This window comes from Eptesicus fuscus, chromosome 21 (assembly GCF_027574615.1).
Source record: "Eptesicus fuscus isolate TK198812 chromosome 21, DD_ASM_mEF_20220401, whole genome shotgun sequence".
In the NCBI taxonomy this organism is placed as follows: domain Eukaryota; kingdom Metazoa; phylum Chordata; class Mammalia; order Chiroptera; family Vespertilionidae; genus Eptesicus; species Eptesicus fuscus.
In genome coordinates this window covers 49,748,878-49,769,884 of record NC_072493.1, presented here as the reverse complement: position 1 = coordinate 49,769,884, position 21,007 = coordinate 49,748,878, and the positions used below count along the sequence as shown (strand labels likewise).

At 44.0% G+C, this 21,007-nt stretch overlaps 2 protein-coding genes across 2 annotated transcripts; both read right to left on the bottom strand.

The window, feature by feature from the left end:
* Positions 1 to 85: 85 nt before the first annotated feature.
* Positions 86 to 12,833, bottom strand: LOC129147565 (zinc finger protein 239-like). The gene is made up of 6 exons (XM_054710106.1): positions 12,777 to 12,833; positions 11,730 to 11,849; positions 8,734 to 9,377; positions 8,535 to 8,649; positions 413 to 532; positions 86 to 199 (listed from the first exon to the last, which is right to left on the bottom strand). Exons 1-6 carry the CDS (start codon positions 12,831 to 12,833, stop codon positions 86 to 88), a joined length of 1,170 nt encoding a protein of 389 aa, XP_054566081.1.
* A 6,860-nt stretch (positions 12,834 to 19,693) lies between these two features.
* Positions 19,694 to 21,007, bottom strand: LOC129147564 (zinc finger protein 345-like). Its single transcript, XM_054710105.1, has 2 exons — positions 20,860 to 21,007; positions 19,694 to 20,775 (listed from the first exon to the last, which is right to left on the bottom strand). Exon 2 carries the CDS (start codon positions 20,765 to 20,767, stop codon positions 19,694 to 19,696), a length of 1,074 nt encoding a protein of 357 aa, XP_054566080.1. The 5' UTR covers positions 20,768 to 20,775; positions 20,860 to 21,007.

Here is a 21,007-nt window from a genome sequence, read left to right as displayed (position 1 = left end):
ACAGAATATTACAAACAATGGAAGGAGGTCTTACAAGAACCGCCCATGGTTCATGCAAGTAAAGACCATCACCTGGCACAGGCAGTCACAAAGAGCCTTTAGCTGGAGGAATGGTGCAGAAGTGGAAGCCATGCATGTGGACATAGACAAGCTTGGGCCCATTAAGCTTTTTGCAACAATCATGACTCCCAGACACTTCCTGCACCATTTGAGGCAATGGGTGTGAGGGATATCATGGAGTCCTTTGCTCAGGTCTCTCCAAAACTCAGCACTCGCAGCCACAGTACAATTGACAGGGCAATGAGGAAAACAGGTACAGCCCATGGTTTGGCTGTGAAAGCTACATCCTGGCAAGAAAGGAAGAGAGGACGTCACCTCAGGACACTAGGAGAGATGTGAAGGTCTTACCTACAGATGAGACCAGGGCAAAAGCTTCTACCATCATCTTGCAGTAGAGAAGTCTCTGAGCCTCATCAAGGAGCCGCCACTCCTCCTCAGAGAAGGTGATGGCCACGTCCTCAAAGTTCATCTCCTGTCACAATTGGCACAGTTCAGTCCATCATGAGCACTTCTCCTAGGATTTCATGTTCATAAAATTCCCTAACGTCCACATCCATCTGCTCCCTCACCACCCCACCTCAGAAAAGATACCAGGCCTTGGTCCAGTCAAAGCCATTCTCTCCTTCTGTTCTAGTTGATGCTGTGTATTCCCCCACAATTAAGGGCAAATAATCTTGTAGATAATACCTCTGCTCTGGAACTCACATGTAGACCACACCCCTTTTCAATACAGTGGGTGTCATGAACATAGGCAGGGAGAGATGGTGTGCATAAGGAGACTGTGAATGATTTGACACTGTGCTTGACAGGCAATCAGCTTGTTGTCTCCCGATTCAGGGTTTCACAACATTATGGTATCATTGGTCAAACTTTTGAACCTAATCCCAAGGTGCTGAAGTCATCACTTTGCACTACCTGCTGCACATAATTCTTTGAACCACACTTCTCTCACACAGCTGCATTCCCAAAGGCACAACTTCAAAGGTAATATCAATGTGCCATAATGACCACAGTTTATTCCCTAATCATCTTCTTTTCCAAAATTCTACCCCACCACCTCTGTAATGTAAATCTCTCTTACCCTTCTGCCCTCTCCATGCCAATGGATATTTTCAAGCCCAGAAACATTGATGTATGCTACCTCCTTCCTATTGATCACTGTAACAGCCCTCAACAACAAAAGGCAGGTGTGCACATAAAGCTCTGGACAAGGAATGTACCACCACAACATGCCCTCTTTACAGAAATTCATCTGACATTCCCCATATCATATTTCCAGACATCACCAAAGATGGACTCAACCTTAATTCCCTCTTATGTCAATGTCAGGGCTCTTTAATTATGAAGACACATGACTACTCCAAGGGCACATCACTCTTTCTCCCACACCTATCTCACACCTGCAATCCCACAGCCTCCATGGTGATCTCCCTGCCTTCCTTCTCATTACTCAGCATGTGTGGTGTAGTGACTGCTTGGAAAAATCAAACAGGATTAAGTCCTACACCAACTGTGAGTGTTCACACTCACTGATTGAAGCAGCCTTGAGTTCTGCCATGGAGGCCAACCTCCCTGATTCTGTTTTCCTTCAACCTCAGTTACCGAGAACCTCATCAGATCTCAGATATCCAGACGCCATTTCCACTGGAGCTGCACCCGATGTCCCTTTACCAGTCACAGGCTTCAACCCTCACATCCCATCACCTAAGGCCCCTTAGCCCATGCCCAGTGAGTCTCACAGATGCCCATTCATGCCACTCAACAAATCTGCCAGACTGACGACAACACCCCAGACTAATGCTCACAACACTATGCTGGTGTGTGTTTAACAAGTAAATAGGCAACAGCTGCAGTCTCCTCTTGTTTGACTCACTCTTTGGTCTCCAATTAAGAGAAAGAAAGTAATCTACAACCCCAACCTGGTCCCTACATCCCCAACAACATTTTAGAGAAGTTTTTATGCTGAACGGCTCCTCAGAACTTCAGAGTCTCATGAACTGCTCCCTGAATTGTCAGAAACCCTAACAGGTAAAATATAGAAGTTTTGGTATCCCCAAATAACATTACAGTTCCTAATAGGAATATCTGCATCTCAGCTGATGGTCCTTACATACCTCCAGCTGCCAAATGCAAACCTTCACATCATCCCTGACTCTTACCTCTCTCTCAACCTCCAAATTAGGTAATCCAGGTGGCCACACCTAAAACACTAATGCAGAATTCAACTGCTTATTTCAGCTCCACAACCACCATCATGGGCCAGTTACCATCACATTCACCAAGGCTAACACAGCGGCTTCCATCCTAGTCTTTTACCGCCTCCACCCCATCTATATTATTCATGATGCTGCAGCCATGGAGAGTCCAATGAGACCTCGGTCACATGACTTGCCCCTACTGCTCCAAACCTCCCATTGTTCCCATCACCTGCAGAACACACTTCCAACATGTCACAATTCCTGTCCTTTGTTACCAGTTACTAGTTAAAAAAAAAAAAACTCTTTCTGGTTCCTGAATGAGCAAAGTATTCAATCAAAGTTGTTACATATACCGGACGCTATGCCTAAAAAAAAACACAATCACATCCCATACCACTGGTTGCCAACAACAGGAACCATTCATATGACACCAGACCTGGACTTAGAATTCTGGGCTTGATGTGTCATCAAGGTCCCCAGGTCCCAGGTGTAGAAGAGTGGCTGGATAGTTCCAGGACCCCACTACCTCAGAGGACACAAGAGTGTGAGGCCCTGAAATCAGCACCACAACCCAGTCCCCCTAAGCGCTTCTGCATGTGCAGAAAACTTAGGGCCTGCACCCACGGCCTGGAACCAGGGGCTCAGGCTCCTCAGGGCCCTGGCCCAGCCCCGGGGCCGGGTGATGCCTGCATCCCTCAGGGCTTTCATAGAATTTCTCCTTCCCGTCCCTGCCTGCTATCCTCTCTCTTCTAGTCTGTTCTTCGTCTGGGAAGTTTTGAGAAAATTTAGAACCCTAACTCACACTTGGTCCCACTTTAGTTCACAGCCATTGATGGCAGCAGCTTCCTGAAAATGAAGTAAAACTCCTCACACAAAACTGAGCTTCATCTTCTTTGTTGCCTTTACGCATAAAACAGGCCAAGGTTTCCCCAAATCTCCCTCCTCAGTCGCACCACCATGGCCTCACAAGGTGGCTTTTCAGCCTGTCACCCTCTCCAACCCAGTCACACCATGAGGCACCTTCAAGCAACTCACTGTTCTGGTGGCTCTGAGACCTGGGCTGCAGGACGGGACAGGCACCCACACGCAAGGCTGGAGGCCAAATGAGGTGAGGCTGGGTTGAAATTTGGAAGCAGAAAGTAGTTTGGGGGGCACGGAGTACTCAATCGCAGCCTGTTGTAACTCAACCAGCCTCAGACACTGCGGGGACACTGCCTCTGAGGCCTCGTGATTCTGGAGCCTCTGATTCTGTGAACACACTGCAAAGCTCAAATTCACCACCAAGTCAAGATCCAACCAATGAGCACAGTGATCAGGCTCCTGTCCTGGGCTTTCATTGGATGAATCCAGCCTTCCTTAGCGCATGGCCCTTTGGGTAATGTAGCAATCTAGTCTCCCATGGGGCACTACGATCCCAATTACTCACTGCCCATTGCGAATATTGTTCTGGGGCATCCAAGTGACACTGGGAACTGGCAACATTAGGTTTTAGAGGCTGGTCAAAATTTCTGGGGAGTGTAGTCTACAAAACTAAACTCTTGTTTGGAACCATTATTTCAGAATCTGCAACGCTTAGAATGCTCCCTCAGGTGAAAAGTATATTTCAATTATTCCTGAAGACTACAAATGTAATGGATAAATATATGTAAAAGCATTTTAACTGACTTTTAAAGTGAGAAGAAGGAGAGTAATACAGATTAGCTGCCTCTGACATGACCCCTAATGGGATGCAGCTCATTACCATAGCAGGTGTCCTCAAATAAGCACTGAACTGGCAAACATTCCGTGCATAGCACGACGATCAACAAACTGAGCCACTCAAGACTGGCTATCATTCTTTTAACCTGAAAATATGACATTATTAAGAGAAAAAGCAGGCTATGAGAGAATATACATAATCTTATCCTACTCATTTAAAAAGAAAATTTAAAAGCACACATAGGCCAACACATTGACATTTCCTACATTGTTTGTATGTCTGCGGTCAGTACACAATGTCAAGCTCAGCAGCTAACAGTTACTGAATGTTTTACTACAGGTGCCAGGCCTTGGATTCAAGGCTTTACCTTCATTATTGTTTCATTTAATTCTCTCTGCAACCTGAGATGGTTCAAACATCCATTTAATGGGGAGGAAATCCAAGCTTTGAGACACAATGAAAATTGACTGATTGTAGAGTTAATAGAGGCAGAGCTGGAAGTCAATCCCATGTGTCTCTAACAGAGCTCTGGCTTCTAATGTTAGGCTCTGCTGCCTCCTAGAGGGTAGCATACGGGATGGGGTACCATTAGGACCAGCTAGATGTTATAATGTGTTACAATCAGTCCCAAATTTTAGTGGCTTAAAGTAAAGAAGATATCTTTCTTGTTCATAGCACATGAACACCCTGGTTCTTCTGGAAGCAGCATAAAGAAGCATTGAACATGTAGGTTCCTGCTGGGTGTTCTCAGAGATGGACAGAGAGGGCGGCCATCTCACTGGTCCCAGACTCTTCTGTTAGAGGTGACAGGCTGGACTCCCACCACATTTCATTGGTCAAAGCATATCACTGGCTGCAGCCAACATCAGGGTGTCAGTAGCAGAACCTGACCTACTTCATGGGCCCCAGTAAGGTGACCCCGTGGTGCCAGCCTCTTTTGGGGGACTGTGCAGGGGCACCAGAGAGGAGTGGGAATTGGTAGGGAATGACAGTGGAAGTCAGGATGGTTTGCATCCTCCTCATCCACCGAGACTTTGTCCCCCAGCTGCCCCAAAGCCAATATTTACTGGAGTGAACTTCAGTAAAGGGAATTTGGTCAGATGTCATTGGCAGAAAACTCAGAACCCACTTCTGACTGTGACCCAGGGTAAATAAATCCCTGCTGTCTCGCTTCCCCCACTGCGGAACCCACATGTTAAAAGAGCAGATTGGGAAGAGGACAGGAGTGAACGCATCCTGGCACCTATATTAAATTCACATCAGTAACGACCTTGCCTCCAAGCCTCTTTGTCATTTGCAGTGCCCAGGTGAGTGCGCCATCAGGTGGGGCTGATTGGGAAAACGCTGACATTAACACCCGTGGTGATCCTGTGTTTTCCTTTCATCCTGTGCAGGAACCGGTGCTAAATGTGGTCCCTTCACGTTTTCCCCATCCCCACTGCAGAGAGCACTGAGCCTGTATTGCCTCGTGGCCCCAGTGTTACCGGGAGGCCATGCACACTCAGTAGATGACCATAGATTGGAGGTCCGGGAGTCATGGTCCCAGCAGCCCAGGCACCTTCCTCTATTAGGTGGCACCTGAGATTTCCCAGGATAAGGGGGTGACCTGCTCTCCAGGGATTAGGAACCCAATGGACCCTCAGTGCTCTCCAGGGCTATCCAGTTCCTCATTCGCAAAGGGGACTCAGGAGCCCAGGAACTTTCCCCCTATACTATCCCTCATATGCACCCACCCATTTATTCATTTCTAGGAAACTTGGATCCTCCATCATCCTCAAAGGCCTAGAGTCCTCCCAAAACAGCACCTCCACACTCTATAAAACAATTGTCCTTCAGTACTCAAAACCAATGGTTCCATGTGGCAAAGGAGTCACTTGAGTCACTGAGGAATGTGGGAAGTTGAAGCAGATGTCTTAAATGCTGCACAGTCCTCCTTCGGTTAAAATGATAAATTTATTTAAACAATTTGAAAAAGATTCTCAGCAGATAATTTTAAAAGGCAGATAAATACAGTACAAAGAATTGTATAAAAAATGTTCACCATAAAATATTACTCAGTAGATGGAATTAAAAGTAGAGCAAGTTAACATGATATGCATTTCTGGGGTTACTATTTAAAAAGGTTAAAAATTGTTTGCCCTTGCAGGGTAACAGAAAATTTGTGATTTTTATATACTGTGGGTTAGTGTAAGCCAAAGAGAATGACTATTTTGGATCACAGTTCTGCATATCTTAAATGAAACATTCACCTACACAACAGTGTGATAAGCAAAACATATGTCTATATAGAGAACTGCGTGCAAATATTCCTAGAAGAGTTATGTATAATATGCCAAACCTGGAAATAACAAAAAACAGAGCAACTAATAAAATGGTAATTCACAGAATCCAGTACTACTCAGCAATAAAAAAAATTAACTCTTCACCCAAGCATTTGTATGGAATCTCAAATGATTGTGTGGCATGGAGGAAACCAGTATCTGTTAAAATGTACACATCAAATAGTGCCTATTAAACTATGAACAGTATGAACTATTCCATTTAAAGAATGGAAAATTCCTGAGTGCATGGAGGGCCAAGAAAGGCCGAAAGAGAGATTATAAGAGGAAGGTAGGAAAACAGTGGGTGTGACAAAAGAAGGTATAGAGTTATTGGTATGGAATATAACACAATAATTAATAATAATACAGGAATATACTCTGACCCAGCCAGTGTCCTCAGTTGGTTGGGTGTCATCCCATTCCTGGAGAGGTCTCTGGTTTGATTCCAGGTCAGTGACCATCCCCAAATGGATTTCCAGTTGTGGCGTGCAGGAGGCAGCAAATCTATGTTTATCTCTCTCTTCAATGGTCCTACTTTTTCTCTCCCAAAAAAATGAATAAAATTATTTTCTAAAATAATTTCTTAAACAATCTCTGTGTTTTCCAGACATACAACTGTGATCACATTATTGCCCCACCCTGTGTGTGAGTTACAGGTGGTTTATTTACATGTGACAGTTTCACAGCTTTATCTCTAGGTCAGGGCTCACCAAATAGCACACACGAGAAAGGTGCACTTTGTTGCATGTCAGTTCTCATTTCCTGGGAGGACCAGCCTTGTCTCAGTGGCAGCAAATGCTGTCAAGCAGGGAAGACTATTGGCAGTGGAATCAACGGGAATGCTGACTGGTTACAACAGACACATCCTGGGACTGATTACAGGGTTAACCTTCCTCTAGCTTTGAGGTCTTGCCTGTTGGGCAACAACCTTGAGATGAATATGCTAAGGGGCCAAAGAAAATCACAAAACCAGGAGGTTATTTTGTCTGCTAGTGATGTCAGCTTCAAGAAGTCGTGATGGAAGTTCTCTCAGATCATACAAGCCACAGGACATGAAAAAAATTTGGATTTATGTCCAATAGAGGCAATTTTATCCAGCTTAACTACAGTGTCTACCATGAATATGAAAACAGTTTTTATCTCCCAAACTAATTCCACCTCTGAGTCTTACAACAAAGGACACCAGCCTATGAAATCACATACATCATGACACATGGCCTCTTCAGAGCACGTAGAGTGTAGTTCCATAAAACATCGCTGATACTTATGTAATACATACTGTGAACAGAGAATGTAATTCATATTGTTCACAGGAGCACAATAAAGGCCACCTGTTCAGGGCGACCATTGACCTCTACAATAAGAGGCACCAGACAGCACATTAGACCCACAAAGTCATGCACACTTTCTCTCAAGGCCTCGGTCGGCAATACAAAATCAACCAATATTGAACAGAGTGATTTTATGACATCAAGCTGTGCCTTCCAAAGTACAGTAAGTTTGACATCACACCATAGTATTCACCTGTCCATGCTGACAGAACACAACTTTCCTTTCAATCATCCCAGGGAGAAAATAGAACCAATGAAATTAAAGTACAAAAAAAAAAACAACACACAAAAAACCCCACTTTTACATAAAGATCATAAACCACAACAAAGGATAGCCAGAGGTTTGCAGTCTGATGAATTGGAACCTGAAACACTTCATCACAGCCTAATGTGAGACCCACAATGTATCTGAAAGAGGTAGCACTTCTTAGTGGATGAAGTGGGTTCCGGACAAAACCTGGATCAGGTCAATTCTCTGGTCAGAAATAAAGGAATGAAGATTCATCCAGGAGCTCAGAATATTCATAATTTTCTCAAGCACATGCAGGGGTGGTGACAGATTCACACTCGTCAGGTGAGCCCGGGGATATGGGTGAAATATCTTCCAGACAATTTCCTCTACTGACATCAGTTTATATTCATGAGTAGATTAGCAAGTGCAATCTAGTTTCTGAAAGTGTCACTTATACCTTAAACTTAGGAGGCATCTAGCACAGTGTATGTTCTGATAAAGGGGTTTGCATTCAGGTAAATTGGGTAAAATTTTCTCCTCTGGGCTTGTTATTCTGAGTGAGAACGTAAAACATTCCCTGCACATTTAAAGTTTTTTTCCAGTGTGTACTCTCAAATGTTGAATGAGGAAAGATTTAGAGCAAAAAGATTTCCCACATTGAATACACTCATAAGTCCCTTTGCCAGTGTGAACTCTGTGGTGTCGAATGAGATTAGAGCTGCTGCTGAAGGACTTCCCACAGTCACTACACTCATACGGCTTTTCTCCAGTGTGAACTCTCTGGTGTTGCATGAGATTGGAATTTTGCCTGAATGATTTTCCACATTCATTACACTTATAAGGTTTTTCTCCAGTGTGAACTCTCTGGTGGATAAGGAGGTGACTGTTGCACCGAAAACATTTCCCACATTCACTACACCCATATGGTTTTTCTCCAGTGTGAACTCTCTTGTGGGTAAAGAGGTTTTGATTGCTCCCAAATGATTTTCCACATTCACTACATTTGTAAGGTTTTTCTCCAGTGTGAACTCTGTGGTGGTGAATGAGATTAGACCTATTGCTGAAGGACTTCCCACAGTCACTACACTCATATGGTTTTTCTCCAGTGTGAACTCTCTTGTGGATACAGAGCTCATAATTGCGCCTAAATGATTTTCCACATTCACTACAGTTATATGGTTTTTCTCCAGTGTGAACTCGCTTGTGATTAGTGAGTTGAGAATTTCTATGAAAAGACTTCCCACATTCACTACACTCATATGGTTTTTCTCCAGTGTGAACTCTCTTGTGGATAAAGAGGTCATAATTGCGCCTAAATGATTTTCCACATTCACTACATTTGTAAGGTTTTTCTCCAGTGTGAACTCTGTGGTGTTGAATGAGATTAGACCTATTGCTGAAGGACTTCCCACAGTCAATACACTCATATGGTTTTTCTCCAGTGTGAACTCTCTTGTGGATACAGACCTCATAATTGTGCCTAAATGATTTCCCACATTCGTTACAGTTATATGGTTTTTCTCCAGTGTGAACTCTCTTGTGTTTAGTGAGTTGAGAATTTCCATGAAAAGATTTCCCACATTCACTACACTCGAATGGTTTTTCTCCAGTGTGAACTCTCTTGTGGATAAAGAGCTCATAATTGCGCCTAAATGATTTCCCACATTCACTACATTTGTAAGGTTTTTTCCCAGTGTGAACTCTGTGGTGTTTAATGAGGGAAGACCTTTGATTGACAGACTTCCCACAGTCAGCACATGGATAGGACTTTTCTCCAGTGTGAACTCTCCTATGTCTATTGTGGTTAAAGGTACATCTGAAAACATTCTCACATGTATTATATTCATATTTCACTTCTCCAGAGCTGAAGTCCTGATGTTGAACAAGGTTCTGGTTGGGGCTGTCAGCTTTGTCACATTCATCCCATTGGTGATGCCTTTTTCTATTGAGAAATTCCTCTGAAATCTCACTGCCACTGTGTGGCTCCTCAGTGTTGAGGGGGACCTGGTGATGGAGAAACCCTGACATGGCTGGGAAGTGTCCCCCAACCTCCCTACTGGTGGAACACAACTGTGATAAGTAGAAGATGAACCTGGTCACAAACGAGGCCCTGTCCACAATTCCTTTCCAGAGCTTCTCTCCATTGGCTTCCCCCTGTTGCTGATGACGGTTTGCACTGAAACCGAAGTCTCTCACACATGCATTGGAGAAGAAGGCTTTCTGCTCAAAATCTGATGCTTGTGACTCCGTCAGGTGCAGAATATCTTTGAACACAGAGAAACACCTCCTGCAGAGATGGGTCCTCTGGGTTGCTGGAGTTGTCTTAGAAACACTGACCTGTGACTCTCCTTCTATTGATACACTCTGCTCAGAACACACCTCCTCATCATCCGTTTTATGCCCACAACCTGAAAACAGAAAAATGGTGATGAAATGAATGTCGACTATGGTGACAGGGAGAAGTCTCATTACAAAAGTGTGTCGCACATAACATGTTGGTGCCATGAAATTGTCAGACAGCAAAATATCTGAAGGAGATATTGATAAGATGCTGCTCTGAAGATCAGGGCCTCTGAAGATCACCATACAGGGAAGACCTCAAACAAAATATGAAACAATCATGGCAAGCACCACATGGAACAGATCCTGGATCATCTGCTCAAGAGTCTGCTAATAGTGTTCAACAAGGCTTGTCTGATGGTGACATGCGCCAACTGTTCAGAAAGTTGGCTACAACTTATTCCAGCTAAAATTCAAGAAACGAGAAGCTTGTGTCAGCGTAGAGTGAAACACTTCTGTGAACCTCAAAGCACATATGCCTGCCAATATTTAAAAATACTGCAGCCCTAACTGGTTTGGCTGAGTAGATACAGCATTGGCCTGGGGACTGAAGGGCTCCAGGTAGATTCCGGTCAAGGGCATGTACCTTGGTTGCAGATACATCCTCAGTACGGGGTGTGAAGGAGGCAGCTGATTGATTTTTCTAACTTTTCTATCCTTCTCACTTTCTCTCTGTAAAAAATTCAATTAAATATATTTTTTTAAAAAAAGCTAAGGAAAAAACTGTGTATAGAGTAGTTCAGTGGAACAGGTGATGGAAAAGGGAAGACGGTGAAGGTGGCCAGAACCCAGGAAGGCACAGATTAAAAGATATGTCAGCGAAGTGTCAAACACGGGAATGAAAAGGTAGAAAAGAGCTGCTGCTAGTGGCACCTCAACCGAAACTTGTTGGACATGAACACATTCCTGGTATGATCTAAACACCATCCTTATGTCATACTACCCCAGCTGCGACTCAGGAGGGCCAGGCAACCCTATGTCATCCTGTATGTTCACCTTGTGAAAAAACAGGGTTCTCCTTGCACCTTCCACAGTACAAGCACATAGAACAACAATATTCTGAGTTATATTGAAACACAACAGAGGTGATTAGCCAACACTGACCTGAGTAAGACAGCATGCAGTAGAATTCAGGCAACAGAATATTACAAACAATGGAAGGAGATCTTACAAGAACTGCCCATGGTTCATGCAAGTAAAGACCATCACCTGGCACAGGCAGTCACAAAGAGCCTTTAGCTGGAGGAATGGTGCAGAAGTGGAAGCCATGCATGTGGACATAGACAAGCTTGGGCCCATTAAGCTTTTTGCAACAACCATGACTCCCATCACTTCCTGCACCATTTGAGGCAATGGGTGTGAGGGATATCATGGAGTCCTTTGCTCAGGTCTCTCCAAAACTCAGCACTCGCAGCCACAGTACAATTGACAGGGCAATGGGGAAAACAGGTACAGCCCATGGTTTGGCTGTCAAAGCTACATCCTGGCAAGAAAGGAAGAGAGGACGTCACCTCAGGACACTAGGAGAGATGTGAAGGTCTTACCTACAGATGAGACCAGGGCAAAAGCTTCTACCATCATCTTGCAGTAGAGAAGTCTCTGAGCCTCATCAAGGAGCCGCCACTCCTCCTCAGAGAAGGTGATGGCCACGTCCTCAAAGTTCATCTCCTGTCACAATTGGCACAGTTCAGTCCATCATGAGCACTTCTCCTAGGATTTCATGTTCATAAAATTCCCTAACGTCCACATCCATCTGCTCCCTCACCACCCCACCTCAGAAAAGATACCAGGCCTTGGTCCAGTCAAAGCCATTCTCTCCTTTTGTTCTAGTTGATGCTGTGTATTCCCCCACAATTAAGGGCAAATAATCTTGTAGATAATACCTCTACTCTGTTACTCACATGTAGACCACACCCCTTTTCAATACAGTGGGTGTCATGATCATAGGCAGGGAGAGATGGTGTGCATAAGGAGACTGTGAGTGACCTGACACTGTGCTTGACAGGCAATCAGCTTGCTGTCTCCCTATTCAGGATATCCCAAGATTATGGTATCCTTGATCAAACTTTTGAACCTAATCCCAAGTGCTGAAGTCATCTCTTTGCACTACCTGCTGCACATAATTCTTTGAACCACACTTCTCTCACACAGCTGCATTCCCAAAGACACAACTTCAAAGGTAACATAAATGTGCCATAATGACCACAGTATATTTCCTAATCATCTTCTTTTCCAAAATTCTACCCCACCACCTCTGTAATGTAAATCTCTCTTACCCTTCTGCCCTCTCCATGCCAATGGATATTTTCAAGCCCAGAAACATTGATGTAGGCTACCTCCTTCCTATTGATCACTGTAACAGCCCTCAACAACAAAAGGCAGGTGTGCACATAAAGCTCTGGACAAGGAATGTACCACCACAACATGCCTTCTTTACAGAAATTCATCTGACATTACCCATATCATATTTCCAGACATCACCAAAGATGGACTCAACCTTAATTCCCTCTTAAGTCAATGTCAGGGCTCTTTAACTATGAAGATACATGACTACCCCAAGGGCACATCACTCTTTCTCCCACACCTATCTCACACCTGCAATCCCACAGCCTCCATGGTGATCTCCTTGCCTTCCTTCTCATAACTCAGCATGTGTGGTGTAGTGACTGCTTGTCAAAATCAAACAGGATTAAGTCGTACACCAACTGTGAGTGTTCACACTCACTGATTGAAGCAGCCTTGAGTTCTGCCATGGAGGCCAATCTCCCTGATTCTGTTTTCCTTCAACCTCAGTTACCGAGAACCACATCAGATCTCAGATATCCAGACGCCATTTCCACTGGAGCTGCACCCGATGTCCCTTTACCAGTCACAGCCTTCATCCCTCACGTCCCATCACCTAAGGCCCCTTAGCCCACGCCCAGTGAGTCTCACAGATGCCCAATCATTCCACTCAGCAAATCTGCTAGACTTACGACAAAACCCCAGACTAAGGCTCACAACACTATGCTGGTGTGTGTTTAACAAGTAAATAGGCAACAGCTGCAGTCTCATCTTGTTTGACTCACTCTTTGGTCTCCAATTAAAAGAAAGAAAATAATCTACAACCCCAACCTGGTCCATACATCCCCAACAACATTTTAGAGAAGTTTTTATTCTGAACTGCTCCTCAGAATTTCAGAGTCTCATGAACTGCTCCCTGAATTATCAGAAACCCTAACAGGTAAAATATAGAAGTTTTGGTATCCCCAAATAACATTACAGTTCCTAATAGGAATATCTGCATCTCAGCTGATGGTCCTTACATACCTCCAGCTGCCAAATGCAAACCTTCACATCATCCCTGACTCTTACCTCTCTCTCAACCTCCAAATTAGGTAATCCAGGTGGCCACACCTAAAACACTAATGCAGAATTCAACTGCTTATTTCAGCTCCACAACCACCATCATGGGCCAGTTACCATCACATTCACCAAGGCTAACACAGCGGCTTCCATCCTAGTCGTTTACTGCGTCCACCCCATCTATATTATTCATGATGCTGCAGCCATGGAGAGTCCAATGAGACCTCGGTCACATGACTTGCCCCTACTGCTCCAAACCTCCCATTGTTCCCATCACCTGCAGAACACACTTCCAACATGTCACAATTCCTGTCCTTTGATACCAGTTACTAATTTAAAAAAAAAAAAACTCTTTCTGGTTCCTGAATGAGCAAAGTATTCAATCAAAGTTGTTACATATACAGGACGCTATGCCTGAAAAAAAAAAACACTCACATCCCATTCCACTGGTTGCCAACAACAGGAACCATTCATATGACACTAGACCTGGACTTAGAATTCTGGGCTTGGTGTGTCATCAAGGTCCCCAGGTCCCAGGTGTAGAAGAGTGGCTGGATAGTTCCAGGACCCCACTACCTCAGAGGACACAAGAGTGTGAGGCCCTGAAATCAGCACCACAACCCAGTCCCCCTAAGCGCTTCTGCATGTGCAGAAAACTTAGGGCCTGCACCCACTGCCAGGACCCATGGGCTCAGGCTGCTCAGGGCCCTGGCCCAGCCCAAGGTCTGGGTGATGCCTGCATGACCTCGGGGCTTTCACAAGATTTCTTCTTCCCGTCCCTCACTCCTGTCCTCTCTCTTCTAGTATGTTCTTTGTCTAAGAAGTTTTGAGACAAGTTTAGAACCCTAACTCACACTTGGTCCCACTTTAGTTCACAGCCATTGATGGCAGCAGCTTCCTGAAAATGAAGTAAAACTCCTCACACAAAACTTAGCTTCATCTTCTTTGTTGCCTTTACGCATAAAACAGGCCAAGGTTTCCCCAAATCTCCCTCCTCAGTCGCACCACCACGGCCTCACAAGGTGGCTTTTCAGCCTGTCACCCTCTCCAACCCAGTCACACCATGAGGCACCTTCAAGCAACTCACTGTTCTGGTGGCTCTGAGACCTGGGCTGCAGGACGGGACAGGCACCCACACCCAAGGCTGGAGGCCAAATGACGTGAGGCTGGGTCGAAATTTGGAAGCAGAAAGTAGTTTGGGGGGCACGGAGTACTCAATCCCAGCCTGTTGTAACTCAACCAGCCTCAGACACTGCGGGGACACTGCCTCTGAGGCCTCGTGATTCTGGAGCCTCTGATTCTGTGAACACACTGCAAAGCTCAAATTCACCACCAAGTCAAGATCCAACCAATGAGCACAGTGATCAGGCTCCTGTCCTGGGCTTTCATTGGATGAATCCAGCCTTCCTTAGCGCATGGCCCTTTGGGTAATGTAGCAATCTAGTCTCCCATGGGGCACTACGATCCCAATTACTCACTGCCCATTGAGAATATTGTTCTGGGGCATCCAAGTGACACTGGGAACTGGCAACATTAGGTTTTAGAGGCTGGTCAAAAGTTTCTGCGGAGTGTAGTCTACAAAACTAAACTCTTGTTTGGAACCATTATTTCAGAATCTGCAACGCTTAGAATGCTCCCTCAGGTGAAAAGTATATTTCAATTATTCCTGAAGACTACAAATGTAATGGATAAATATATGTAAAAGCATTTTAACTGACTTTTAAAGGGAGAAGAAGGAGAGTAATACAGATTAGCTGCCTCTGTCATGACCCCTAATGGGATGCAGCTCATTACCATAGCAGGTGTCCTCAAATAAGCACTGAACTGGCAAACATTCCATGCATAGCACTACGATCAACAAACTGAGCCACTCAAGACTGGCTATCATTCTTTTAACCTGAAAATATGACATTATTAAGAGAAAAAGCAGGCTATGAGAGAATATACATAATCTTATCCTACTCATTTAAAAAGAAAATTTAAAAGCACACATAGGCCAACACATTGACATTTCCTACATTGTTTGTATGTCTGTGGTCAGTACACAATGTCAAGCTCAGCAGCTAGCAGTTACTGAATGTTTTACTACAGGTGCCAGGCCTTGGATTCAAGGCTTTACCTTCATTATTGTTTCATTTAATTCTCTCTGCAACCTGAGATGGTTCAAACATCGATTTAATGGGGAGGAAATCCAAGCTTTGAGACACAAAGAAAATTGACTGATTGTAGAGTTAATAAAGGCAGAGCTGGAAGTCAAACCCATGTGTCTCTAACAGAGCTCTGGCTTCTAATGTTAGGCTCTGCTGCCTCCTAGAGGGTAGCATACGGGATGGGGTACCATTAGGACCAGCTAGATGTTATAATGTGTTACAATCAGTCCCAAATTTTAGTGGCTTAAAGTAAAGACAATATCTTTCTTGTTCATAGCACATGAACACCCTGGTTCTCCTGGAATCAGCATAAAGAAGCATCGAACATGTAGGTTCCTGCTGGGTGTTATCAGAGATGGACAGAGAGGGCGGCCATCTCACTGGTCCCAGACTCTTCTGTTAGAGGTGACAGGCTGGACTCCCACCACATTTCATTGGTCAAAGCATATCACTGGCTGCAGCCAACATCAGGGTGTCAGTAGCAGAACCTGACCTACTTGATGGGCCCCAGTAAGGTGACCCCGTGGTGCCAGCCTCTTTTGGGGGACTGTGCAGGGGCACCAGAGAGGAGTGGGAATTGGTAGGGAATGACAGTGGAAGTCAGGATGGTTTGCATCCTCCTCATCCACTGAGACTTTGTCCCCGAACTGCCCCAAAGCCAATATTTACTGGAGTGAACTTCAGTAAAGGGAATTTGGTCAGATGTCATTGGCAGAAAACTCAGAACCCACTGCTGACTGTGACCCTGGGTAAATAAATCCCTGCTGTCTCGCTTCCCCCACTGCGGAACCCACATGTTAAAAGAGCATATTGGGAAGAGGACAGGAGTGAACGAATCCTGGCACCTATATTAAATTCCATCAGTAACGACCTTGCCTCCAAGCCTCTTTGTCACTTGCAGTGCCCAGGTGAGTGCGCCATCAGGTGGGGCTGATTGGGAAAACGCTGACATTAACATCCATGGTGATCCTGTGTTTTCCATTCATCCTGTGCAGGAACCGGTGCTAAATGTGGTCCCTTCAGGTTTTCCCCATCCCCACTGCAGAGAGCACTGAGCCTGTATTGCCTCGTGGCCCCAGTGTTACCAGGAGGCCATGCACACTCAGTAGATGACCATAGATTGGAGTTCCGGGAGCCATGGTCCCAGCAGCCCAGGCACCTTCCTCTATTCGGTGGCAGCTGAGATTTCCCAGGGTAATGGGGTGACCTGCTCTCCAGGGATTAGGAACCCAATGGACCCTCAGTGCTCTGCTGGGCTATCCAGTTCCTCCTTCGCAAAGGGGACTCAGGAGCCCAGGAACTTGCCCCCTATACTATCCCTCATATGCACCCACCCATTTATTGATTTTCAGGAACCAGGATCCTCCATCATCCTCAAAGGCCTAGAGTCCTTCCAAAACAGCACCTCCACACTCTATAAAACAATTGTCCTTCAGTACTCAAAACCAATGCTTCCATGTGGCAAAGGAGTCACTTGAGTCACTGAGGAATGTGGGACGTTGAAGCAGATGTCTTAAATGCTGCACAGTCCTCCTTCGGTTAAAATGATAAATTTATTTAAACAATTTGAAAAAGATTCTCAGCAGATAATTTTAAAAAGCAGATAAATACAGTACAAAGAATTGTATTAAAAATGTTCACCATAAAATATTACTCAGTACATGGAATTAAAAGTAGAGCAAGTTAACATTATATGCATTTCTGGGGTTACTATTTTAAAAGGTTAACCAGTGTATGCCCTTGCAGGGTAACAGAAAATTTGTGATTTTTATATACTGTGGGTTAGTGTAAGCCAAAGAGAATGACCATTTTGGGTCACAGTTCTGCATATCTTAATTGAAAACTTTCACCTCCATAACAGTGTGATAAGCAAAACATATGTCTATATAGAGAACTGAGTGCAAATATTTCCAGAAGAGTTATGTATAATACGCCAAACCTGGAAATAACAAAAAACAGAGCAACTAATAAACTGGTAATTCACAGAATCTAGTACTACTCAGCAATAAAAAAAAAATTAACTCTTCACCCAAGCATTTGTATTGAATCTCAAAATGATTGTGTGGCATGGAAGAAACCAGTATCTGTTAAAATGTACACATCAAATAGTGCCTATTAAACTATGAACAGTATGAACTATTCCATTTAAAGAATGGAAAATTCCTGAGTGCATGGAGGGCCAAGAAAGGCAGAAAGAGAGATTATAAGAGGAAGGTAGGAAAACAGTGGGTGTGACAAAAGAAGGTATAGAGTTATTGGTATGGAATATAACACAATAATTAATGATAATACAGGAATATACTCTGACCCAGCCAGTGTCCTCAGTTGGTTGGGGTGTCATCCCATTCCTGGAGAGGTCTCTGGTTTGATTCCAGGTCAGTGAACATCCCCAAATGGATTTCCAGTTGTGGCGTGCAGGAGGCAGCAGATCTATGTTTACCTCTCTCTTCAATGGTCCGACTTTTTCTCTCCCGAAAAATGGATGAAATTATTTTCTAAAATAATTTCTTAAACAATCTCTGTGTTTTCCAGACATACAACTGTAAGCACATTATTGCCCCACCCTGTGTGTGAGTTACAGGTGGTTTAAGTCGCATGTGACAGTTTCACAGCTTTATCTCTAGGTCAGGGCTCACCAAATAGCACACACGAGAAAGGTGCCCTTTGTTGCAAGTCCGTTCTCATTTCCTAGGAGGACCAGCCTTGCCTCAGTGGCAGCAAATGCTGTCAAGCAGGGAAGACTATTGCCATTGGAATCAACAGGAATGCTGACTGGTTACAACAGACACATCCTGGGACTTATTACAGGGTTAACCTTCCTCTAGCTTTGAGGTCTTGCCTGTTGGGCAACAACCTTGAGATGAATATGCTAAGGGGCCAAAGAAAATCACAAAACCAGGAGGTTATTTTGTCTGCTAGTGATGCCAGCTTCAAGAAGTTGTGATGGAAGTTCTCTCAGATCATACAATCCACAGGACATGAAAAAATTTGGATTTATGTCCAATAGAGGCACTTTTATCCAGCTTAACTACAGTGTCTACCATGAATCTGAAAACAGTTTTTATCTCCCAAACTAATTCCACCTCTGAGTCTTACAACAAAGGACACCAGCCTATGAAATCTCATACATCATGACACATGGCCTCTTCAGAGCACGTGGAGTGTAGTTCCATAAAACATCGCTGATACTTATGTAATACATACTGTGAACAGAGAATGTAATTCATATTGTTCACAGGAGCACAATAAAGGCCACCTGTTCAGGGCGACCATTGACCTCTACAGTAAGAGGCACCAGACAGCACATTAGACCCACAAAGTCATGCACACTTTCTCTCAAGGCCTCGGTCGGCAATACAAAATCAACCAATATTGAACAGAGTGATTTTATGACATCAAGCTGTGCCTTCCAAAGTACAGTAAGTTTGACATCACACCATAGTATTCACCTGTCCATGCTGACAGAACACAACTTTCCTTTCAATCATCCCAGGGAGAAAATAGAACCAAGAAAATTAAAGTACAAAAAAAACCCACCTTTACATAAAGATCATAAACCACAGCAAAGGATAGCAAGAGGTTTGCTGTCTGATGAATTGAAACCTGAAACACTTCATCACAGCATAATGTGAGACCCACAATGTATCTGAAAGAGGTAGCACTTCTTAGTGGATGAAGTGGGTTCCGGACAAAACCTGGATCAGGTCAATTCTCTGGTCAGAAATAAAGGAATGAAGATTCATCCAGGAGCTCAGAATATTCATAACTTTCTCAAGCACATGCAGGGGTGGTGACAGATTCACACTCGTCAGGTGAGCCAGGGGATACGGGTAAAATATCTTCCAGACAATTTCTTCTATGACATCAGTTTCTACTCCTGAGTAGATTAGCAAGTGCAATCTAGTTTCTGAAAGTGTCACTTATACCTTAAACTTAGGAGGCATCTAGCACAGTGTATGTTCTGATAAAGGGGTTTGCATTCAGGTAAATTGGGTAAAATTTTCTCCTCTGGGGTTGTTATTCTGAGTGAGAACATAAAACATTCCCTGCACATTTAAAGCTTTTTCCAGTGTGTACTCTCAAGTGTTGAATGAGGAAAGATTTATAGCAAAAAGATTTCCCACATTGAATACACTCATAAGTCCCTTTGCCAGTGTGAACTCTGTGGTGTCGAATGAGAGTAGAGCTGCTGCTGAAGGACTTCCCACAGTCACTACACTCATACGGCTTTTCTCCAGTGTGCATTCTCTGGTGTTGAATGAGATTGGAATTTTGCCTGAATGATTTTCCACATTCACTACACTTATAAGGTTTTTCTCCAGTGTGAACTCTCCGGTGGTTACGGAGGTGATTTTTGCGCCGAAAAAATTTCCCACATTCACTACACCCATATGGTTTTTCTCCAGTGTGAACTCTCTTGTGGGTAAAGAGGTTTTGATTGCTCCCAAATGATTTTCCACATTCACTACATTTGTAAGGTTTTTCTCCAGTGTGAACTCTGTGGTGTCGAATGAGATTAGACCTATTGCTGAAGGACTTCCCACAGTCAATACACTCATATGGTTTTTCTCCAGTGTGAACTCTCTTGTGGATAAAGAGCTCATGATTGCGCCTAAATGATTTCCCACATTCACTACAGTTATATGGTTTTTCTCCAGTGTGAACTCTCTTGTGTTTAGTGAGTTGAGAATTTCCATGGAAAGATTTCCCACATTCAAAACACTGGAATGGTTTTTCTCCAGTGTGAACTCTCTTGTGGGTAAAGAGGTCACAATTGCGCCTAAATGATTTTCCACATTCACAACATTTATATGGTTTTTCTCCAGTGTGAACTCTGTGGTGTTGAATGAGAGTCGAACTAATGCTGAAGGACTTCCCACAGTCACTACACTCATATGGTTTTTCTCCAGTGTGAACTCTCTTGTGGATACAGAGCTCATAATTGTGCCTGAATGATTTTCCACATTCACTACAGTTATATGGTTTTTCTCCAGTGTGAACTCTGTGGTGTCGAAGGAGAGTCGAGCTACTGCTGAAGAACTTCCCACAGTCACTGCACTCATATGGTTTTTCCCCAGTGTGAACTCGCATGTGGGTAAAGAGGTCATGATTGCCCCTAAATGATTTCCCATATTCACTACAGTTATATAGTTTAACTCCAGTGTGAACGCTCTTGTGTTTAATCAGTTTAGAATTTTCATGAAAAGATTTCCCACATTCACTACACTCGAATGGTTTTTCTCCAGTGTGAACTCTCTTGTGGATAAAGAGGTAATAATTGTGCCTAAATGATTTCCCACATTCACTACATTTGTAAGGTTTTTTCCCAGT